This window comes from Heptranchias perlo, chromosome 21, assembly GCF_035084215.1.
Source record: "Heptranchias perlo isolate sHepPer1 chromosome 21, sHepPer1.hap1, whole genome shotgun sequence".
In the NCBI taxonomy this organism is placed as follows: Eukaryota; Metazoa; Chordata; class Chondrichthyes; order Hexanchiformes; family Hexanchidae; genus Heptranchias; species Heptranchias perlo.
The window spans coordinates 48,670,463-48,679,852 of record NC_090345.1 but is presented as its reverse complement, the minus strand read 5'-3'; the positions used below and the strand labels follow the sequence as shown (position 1 = coordinate 48,679,852).

The following is a 9,390-nucleotide window of genomic DNA, read 5'->3' as shown; positions in this document are numbered from 1 at the left end:
ACCACTGGTTACTGGTTGCCAGTCCGAAAATGAACCATTTATCCCAACTCTCTGCTTCCTGTTTGATAACCAATCCTCCACCCATGCCAGAATATTACCCCCAATCCCGTGATTTTTTATCTTAAGTAATAATCTTTTATGTGGCACCTTGTCGAATGCCTTCTGGAAGTCTAAATACACTACGTCCACTGGTTCCCCTTTATCCACCCTATACGTTATATCCTCGAAGAACTCAAGCAAATTTGTCAGACATGACTTCCCCTTCATAAAGCCATGCTGACTTTGTCCTATTAAATTATGCTTATCTAAATGTTCCGTTACTGTCTCCTTAATAATAGACTCCAAAATTTTACCCACCACAGATGTTAGGCTAACTGGTCTATAATTTCCAGCCTTCTGCCTACTACCCTTTTTAAATAACGGTGTTACATTAGCAGTTTTCCAATCTGCCGGGACCTCTCCTGAGTCCAGGGAATTTTGGAAAACTATCACCAAAGCATCCACAATCCCTACTGCCACTTCCCTCAAGACCCTAGGATGGAAGCCATCAGGTCCAGGGGATTTATCCGCCTTGAGTCCCATTATTTTACTGAGTACCATCTCTTGAGTGATTTTAATCGTATTTAGCTCCTCCCCCCCGAGAGTCCCCTGTTTGTCCAGTGTTGGGATATTCTTAGTGTCCTCTACTGTAAAGACTGAAACAAAATATTTGTTCAGCATTTTTGCCATCTCCATGTTTCCCACCATTAATTTCCCGGTCTCATCCTCTAAGGGACCTATGTTTGCCTTAGCCACCCTTTTTCTTTTTATATAACTATAGAAACTCTTGCTATCTGTTTTTATATTTTTTGCTAATTTCTTTTCATAATCTAACTTCCCTTTCTTAATCAATCCTTTAGTTACTTTTTGCTGTCTTTTGAAGAATTCCCAATCTTCTATCTTCCCACTAAGTTTGGCTACCTTATATGTCCTTGTTTTTAGTCGGATACTATCCTTGATTTCTTTACTTAGCCACGGGTGGCTGTCATTTCTTTTACACCCTTTTTTCCTCAGTGGAATATATTTATTTTGAAAGTTGTAAAATAACTCCCTAAATGAACACCACTGCTCATGTACCGTCTTACCCTTTAATCTATTTTCCCAGTCCACTTTAATCAATTCCGCTCTCATACCATCATAGTCTCCTTTATTCAAGCTCAGTACGCTTGTTTGAGAATCAACCTTCTCACCCTCTAATTGGATATGGAATTCAACCATGTTGTGGTCGCTCGTTCCAAGGGGATCCTTAACTAGGACATTATTAATTAATCCTGACTCATTACACAGGACCAGGTCCAAGGTTGCCTGCCCCCTTGTAGGATCAGTTACATACTGCTCAAGAAATCCATCCCTGATGCACTCAATGAACTCGTCCTCAAGGCTGCTCTGCCCAATTTGATTTGTCCAGTTAATATGATAATTAAAATCCCCCATAATTATGGCTGTTCCCTTATTACATGCCCCGACTATTTCCTGATTAATACTTCTTCCAGCAGAGTTGCAACTATTAGGAGGCCTATATACTACGCCCACTAATGTTTTTTTTCCCTTATTATTCCTTATCTCCACCCAAACTGTTTCATTATCTTGATGCTTTGTCCCAATATCATTTCTCTGTATTACAGTGATTCCTTCCTTTATTAACATAGCCACCCCACCTCCCCTTCCTTCCTGCCTGTCCTTCCTGATTGTTAAATACCCTGGCATATTTAATTCCCAGTCGTTGTCACCCTGCAGCCATGTTTCTGTAATGGCCACAAGATCATACCCATACGTAGTTATTTGTGCCGTTAACTCGTCCATTTTATTACGAATGCTACGTGCATTCAGATAAAGAACTTTCAAATCTGTTTTGTGACGCTTAGTTCCTGCTTTTTCCTTTTTTAACACTTTACCTATTACTCCATACCTTCTGTCCCTTCCTGTTACGCTTTCCTCTCTCTCCCTGCTCAGGTTCCCAACCCCCTGCCACTTTAGTTTAAACCCTCCCCAACAGCACTAGCAAACACTCCTCCTAGGACAGCGGTCCCGGCCCTGCCCAGGTGCAGACCGTCCGGTTTGTACTGGTCCCACCTCCCCCAGAACCGTTTCCAGTGTCCCAGGAATTTGAATCCCACCCCCTTGCACCATTCCTCTAGCCACGTATTCATTTGAAATATCCTCCTATTTCTACTCTGACTAGCACGTGGCACTGGCAGCAATCCTGAGATTACTACCTTTGAGGTCCTATTTGAGGAAAAATGTCTTCACTCAGAGGGTTCTTTGGAATTCTCTACCCCAGAGGGCTGTGGATGCTCAGTCATTGAGTAAATTCTCCCCCATACATTCCCTATCTGACTTGTAGTTTCATTAATATGACATTTGAGTGTGAAGTGATGAGCAGGAAATGGACATCACCGAGCAGTGGAGTGACAGAGGCATATTAGATGCAAATCCTTTAACTGTAGCAATTCTGCTTTATTGTCTTGTACTTATTGGCAGATAACCCCACGCAAGTGCACGACTTGAAAACGTGTTGGAATAAATAAAACTTTATTCACAAGATAAACAATCCATTATTTCTTTACAAGTGCAAGTTTACATTAAAACACTTGGCACAAGCCAAACATCCATTCTACCTGGCACTTTACGTATTATTGCAGCTTGTATATACTGAAGCAGGAACGGTACTTTAAACTGCAAAAAAATCTGAAGCGTTTCCCAGAAAATCTAAAAGTCTATTTCACATGATACAATTGTCAAAAATATCTGCAAAATGAAGATAAACTGCTAACTGTTTCGGAGCAGTTCCTATTCTTCAGTGGGTATATAGTTAGGTAAGTGCGACATTTTAGCAAGTAACTTGTTTTTAACTAGAATGATAAATAAAACAAAAATCTTGTACAGGCGAGCATTTATTGATTGGTTTATTAAAAGCTCCCTTCTGTCTGGTTCTAGAAATCAATTTACGGTTTGATGTGGAACTGTCCCCAGTTGACTTTGAATGGGGGGAGGAGAAGTTCCAGCCATCACACACAGTAGCCATGGGGTCAACTTAATATCAACCAGATAGGGTTAATATAAATACTGAAATAGATTTAGAACCATTGGAGCCCCACAAACAATAGGCCTCATTGTGATTAGCTGCTTCATGCTAAAATGTAAATTACTCACAAAACAGTTCTGAAGGAAAGAAAGTTAACCTTTTTAATAAACAATCAAAAACAGAGCCATTTGAATTGTTATAAATAAGCACAGAAACACTTAGAGTAACTTTGTCCACAGCAGTCAATGAGTTTAACTGGTAGAAACAGCTTGACGCAATATACCAGCATGTAGCATTATAATAAAGAAACACAGGCTATTCATTTTGCTATGAATTTGCGTAGCGTGTCTGAGCTGTTGCAAGCCACATTTGAGTGGAAAACATCCTTTTGCGGACCAGAATCAAACACTTCATATCATACCAATTAATACTCTGACCTTATCCTTATGCCAATGCTTTTGAAAACCTCCACAAACACAGAATTAACAGACATTCAAAAAACTAGATATTCTTAGGTGACTGTTATCTAATTTGCCATAATTACTAAACAGCTGTCATCTTATTTTAACTGTTACGTTGCTGGCATTTACATTCTTAAACCCAAGTTTTCCCATCATGTTAAAAGGAGTTATAGAAATCATCATATTACTTCTATATTGTATTGCAAATCTGCACTCTACTTAAAATCACCATTTCATACTGTGTTGCTTGTAACATTCACAAAAGCACCAAGCTCATAGAAAAACAACTTCCTGTAAACCTTGAATCACTTGGCCTCTTATCTTCACAGTTCTAAGTCCTGCAGAAGCAAATGTAATGAAATTACTTCATCAGTAACTTCACAGTTCATCGCTCTCCATCACTTTGTGTTTGGTTGGGAACTGCGAGCTGTCCGCTGATGGGAAGGCAGATTTAAAGTCAAGTCCTTGGCCAGTAAGAGCTGCATATCGACTGCCTGAAGGCCGCACTTTCTTTATTGGCTGTGTGATCTGCTGGTGCCACTGAGCTATAACAACAAAGAAAGTCAGTCTGAGACTCTGCATTGTGATGGAGAACTTTGTGATGGGATGACATTCTAAATGGGGCTAACTTACAACATGACCACAGATGAAACAAATGTTTCAGCTAGCAATCAATACTTGTTTAATTCAGAAATAAGTATATTTTATGTGTGCAGTAATTATTACCACTCATTGAGATGTATTATACAGCAGTAATTAAAATAGGACTATTATTCTCCAGGTAGCTTCTAATGAACTACTACTGAAACCTCGCTGGTGGAATGACGCAGCATTAATCATGTCACTCGCTGCAGAAAGATGTAATAATATTTACTTGATAAAATAAACTCACCAATTAGGCTTCTGAACTTTCCCTCTTATCACACAGAGTTTAAGTTACTGCTATTGTGCGAACCAAAGCCATAAGGGATAATTTTACGAATGACACCCCTGACAGGGAGGCTCGCCTGCTGGACATGTATATCGGGAAATCATGGGCATCATGGTGATTTACCACTATATGTCAAAAAATGTTGCATCTGACGCATGTTCGTTCTAATTGCCATGTAATGCACAATGTATTAATCTGTTGCTAAAGTGGAAGCTTTGTTTAATGTAGCCTCTCTTAGGACCCTAAGCCTAATTGCTGAAGATAAGGATTTCCTGAGGCCAATTAGCAGGTGCTCATAAATTTCTGGTTGTGGGCCTGGAGAAACCAGCATGTGTTTTTTTTTCAAATATTTTTCACATTTTGAATTGTAATGCCTGAAGTAGGCTGGACTCAAAAGTTTTATTTATATGGATATCAGATAGTGGATCCCTCATGGTATTACTCATGAATAAAATGATGAAATGAATTGAGTAAATAAATGCTGCTTCCCTCAACTCACTGCAGGTAGATGAAGAAATAACATTTGTTCCCATCACAGTTATAGGAATAAATAAATCTGTGGGACAGATAGCCCGTTTTACATCTCTCCCAATTTTTATTTCCATTGAATATGTAAAATGAGCTGCCGACTCGCTATCACCTGTGTTACACTATCGCACAAAGTCAAAATCTACCTCACAGATTTATTTATTCCTATAACTCTGATGTTATTTCTTCACAAAAAGTCAAAATTTACCGCTGTGTGTAACATGCTACAATTACATAAACAAATCCTGTATGCAGTTAGTAACAATGTTTTTCTTGCCAAAGTAAACTCACTTAGAGTTCAGAAGGTCACACTTTGTTTTGATATTTTCGTACCTCCCAATGGTCCTAATAGTGAGCTCCCTAGGTTTTAATGCTGACAGTCCTCAGGCCTTTTCCTTGTAGAACAGAGGAAGAGGGAGCAAGGTTTAGAAACTATAAGCCTGTCATGGTCTGGGAATTGCCAGTCTTGCTGTCAATAACAATAACTTGTCAGTTTCACAACGTGTTGTACATTAAACTCAGAAGATGGGGCAACCTTAATTACAGCTCAGAGTTTTGCCCACAGAGTGACAATGATGCATCCTAGGAGTGTAGTGTGCTACCTGTGAGCCTCTTCATTCAGCTATGGGAAGTCCTACGAACTCAAGTTCAAGAAGCCTGTGAAAGAGACGATCTCCAGTGGGGTGGATGGAGGTTATTGGAGATATTTCAACTATATGTGTAACTTTAATAATTTTGCGGTGAATTATATGATTTTATTTGTGTGTTGGTTATATTAGAAAGCTTAGTTTCAGTACTGTCTGCTGTACTTACTGAGAAAATAAGATGGCTCCTGAAAGGATTTTACAAACAATATTTTGAGCGGTTTCATTGGTTCCCCTCCCACTCCGTGCTGGTTATGTCATTGCTAGTTGTTGCTGGTTGTTTTGTTGCTGGTTGTTTTATTGCTGGTTGTTTCATTGCTCATTGTTTTATTGCTAGTTGTTTCATTGTTGTTGTTTCGTTGCTGGTTGTTTTATTGCTAGTTGTTTCATTGCTCGTTGTTTCATTGTTGTTGTTTTGTTGCTCGTTGTTTTATTGCTAGTTGTTTCATTGCTCGTTGTTTTATTGCTTGTTGTTTCATTGCTCGTTGTTTTATTGCTAGTTGTTTCATTGCTCGTTGTTTTATTGCTGGTTGTTTTATTGCTGGTTGTTTCATTGTTTGTTGTTTCATTGCTGGTTGTTGTGTTGCTGGTTGTTTTATTGCTGGTTGTTTTGTTGCTCGTTCTTTTATTGCTGGTTGTTGTGTTGCTGGTTGTTTTATTGCTGGTTGTTTTATTGCTCGTTCTTTTATTGCTGGTTGTTGTGTTGCTGGTTGTTTTATTGCTGGTTGTTTTATTGCTTGTTCTTTTATTGCTGGTTGTTGTGTTGCTGGTTGTTTTATTGCTGGTTGTTTTGTTGCTCATTTTATTGCTGGTTGTTTTATTGCTAGTTGTTTTATTGCTGCTCGTTTTATTGCTGGTTGTTTGCTGACTGCTGATTATTGAAGAATATCTTTCTTTCCCCTTTGTAACTTTTTCATTGGTAGGTTCCTGACTTGTTCAGTTGTGATTCGTCTCTTTCATGAATATGAAATTTAATCCAAACAAAGACAAGTGTGACACCTCAACAATGACAGATATACGACATAAAGGCAGGAATTCCAAGAATAAGCACTAGAGGTGGGAACCTTTTCTGCCAGCATCACGTAACAGGGATCATGGGCATACTGGCTTCAATTTCCATCCACCGCTTTCAATGAATGGAAAATCACACCAGCACATCCACAATTCTCTGAAATATGAGGCCGAATGATACCGTTTCCTTAATGTAGCGTGCACTTAGCAAATTGACTCTTGTAAGTGAAATATATTTATCCCTGGTGGTCTGGTTGTGGGACTTGCCTAGTGGTAAGTATGTAACTATATTTACTGGTAGAGCATCGTATGTTCTTGAATCTGGCAATTGGAGGAGGCTCATGCACTGACTTGCTGATACTGGGATTAAGTGTCAGTTTTGAATTCATGAATACCCTTTATTCAAGCCCTTGAAGCTGAATTTGAAACCTTTCTGCTGTGGGACTCTGAACATTTCCAGCAAAGTGTCTACTTTAAAGAAGGCACTTAAAATGGAACGGATTCAGAAAGTTTCACTACCCTCCCAAATGTCACAGAATGCAAAATATTCCTATAACCCTCACATTCATATTTATATGTTACATTAGTAAACATTTTTACACATAATGGCATCCAGCAATCATCCTTTTAATCTAAAACATTAAATCAACAATAGAACTGAAAATCCATTCTTTATCTACTTCACTTTATATAATGACATTGTATAATGCTAAGACAAGTATTGTATGCTGTGTAATATACCGGGAAAAATAATGAGATCTATTCATGTAGTATGAAAAGTAATGAAAGATATGAAGTTAAGAGTTATCTTGGCTGGGAAGAGAGGAAGGAGCTAAGGAAAGAAGAAAGAATGAACTTGCATTTGTGTAGCATGTTTCTCACTCCTAGGACGTCCCAAAATGCTTCACAACTAATGAACAACAACAACAACAACTTGCATTTATATAGCGCCTTTAACGTAGTAAAACGTCCCAAGGTGCTTCACAGCAGTGTAATCAAACAATATTTGACATCAAGCTACATAAGGAGATATTATGTCAGGAGGTAGGTTTTAAGAAGCGTCTCAAACGAGGAGAGAGAGGTAGAGAGGCGGAGAGGTTTAGGGAGGGAATTCCAGAGCTTAGGACCCAGGCAGCTGAAGGCACGGCCGCCAATGGAGGAGCGATTACTTTTGAAGTGTACTCACTGATGTTTGTGAGTAAATACAACTACCAATTTTGTGCCCACCAAGATCCCACAAACAGTGGAGGAATGGAAATGTTTTTTATTTCTGGCATCAGATGTCAGCATCGGACACTCCCAGGTCAAGCATGGCATGGTGAGGTTGCATTTATAGTACAGCTGTAGAGTCGGTGTGAACCAGTTTTGCTTTTCACGGATGGTGAAGTTTTAGTGTAAATCTAGTGTCAGGGCTCATTCACATTAGAAAGTGGATTAAGACTGACCAACACATTTTACTTAGGATCCTTACAGTCAACAGATGGAGGAGGCTTTCATATCCTATTGGCTGGATTTGAAACGAGGTTCCAGAGAGTCTAAGGTATTGCAAAATCTCGTCCCAACATAAAAATATTTAGGCTTGGATATTCCAGTCTCCCAAAATGAATACACAAATGGTGAGTGTGAATAGTAAGTGGCTTAAGATAACTCTGTGCTGAGTCTCCAGCCAACCCCTGGGAACAGCACTGCCGAGGCCCGCTGGAAACGGAGATACAAATGAGGGCAGAATGACAGTGTGATGACATCCACGACATTTTTCGTTATCTCGCCTCTTTATACACCGATTGCAGGGCCCATTAGAGTGGAACAGCTGGGCGCTGCTCTTGGGGTATAACTTTAAATAGATGTTGGAAGGCGCCAAATTTAAACGTCTGTTTCAGTGAGGTGAGATTTTGATTTATTGTAAGGAGAGGATTTGTCTCATCAGATATTGTATTGCTGTTTTTAAGGCTCAATATTACTGTGGTCTGAAGCTGTGAATTCAGGGTGGGAGGCTTAAAGGAGACTACCCCTCGGAGAGCCAGAGCGTATGACACTACCTCTGGATATTCCACTCTTTTTGGCATTCCTTCATGAGGAGAAGGAATGCCACCACTCTGTCTGCAGAGTTAAAGGTCCCACTGTGCTGACATTTTATGCATCGGGATCCTTCCAGTCCGGTGCAGGGGTCTGTGTAATATACTACAGTCAGCCATCCACCATTGCATCAAGTAGGTGACCAATGCACTATTGACTAGAGGTGGCCAGTTCATTTCATTTTCCATAGCTACAGCGTCTCAAGATGAGGGCATTGGGCTTTTTCAGAGTGTTAGGTTTCCCAAGGGTACAAGGGGCTGTGCACTGCACTCATGGTCATTAAATTGCCAGCAGCAAATGCAGTCGCTTACACCAACAGAAAGGGATAACGTTCCCTAAACATGCAGCTAGAACGTGACCACAGGTATAAAATCCTGCAAGTTAACATCATGTATCTTGTACCTTCTGCATCTGCCCCTGGAAAAAACTCCTCCCCAAGTCACTTACAACGGCCCCTACAAACTCCCAACTGTCTAGCCTTTGGCTGTCCATTCGCCATGATACTTCTGCAGCTACCGATGTGCTCCACCACACCCTCACCTCCACCTTTGATGCTCTTGTCCTCAGTAAACCCCTTACTCTCTCCCACCCTGGTCATTCCCCTTGGTACAGCCCCCATTTGGTTGGATCACATCAAGCACTATTTGGCCCTGCTTCCTCTGCAAAAACTTCTCA

General features: G+C 40.0%; 1 protein-coding gene across 5 annotated transcripts in view; it reads right to left on the bottom strand.

Moving 5' to 3' along the window:
- Positions 1-2,554: 2,554 nt before the first annotated feature.
- Positions 2,555-9,390, bottom strand: part of mypn (myopalladin) — a 441,574-nt gene continuing 434,738 nt past the window's right edge. For 2 of the 5 annotated variants that reach the window (XR_010966743.1, XR_010966742.1), the window contains exons 20-21: positions 5,798-6,581; positions 3,981-4,070 (exon numbers count right to left, since the gene is read on the bottom strand). Coding sequence is in view for 3 of the 5 variants with exons in the window: in XM_068002628.1 (XP_067858729.1) it covers positions 3,904-4,070 (167 nt within the window). In the remaining 2 variants the exon portion in view is untranslated. Of the gene's footprint in view, positions 4,071-5,797; positions 6,582-9,390 lie in introns of all 5 variants that reach the window. The other 3 variants (XM_068002628.1, XM_068002627.1, XM_068002630.1) reach the window with 2 other exon arrangements.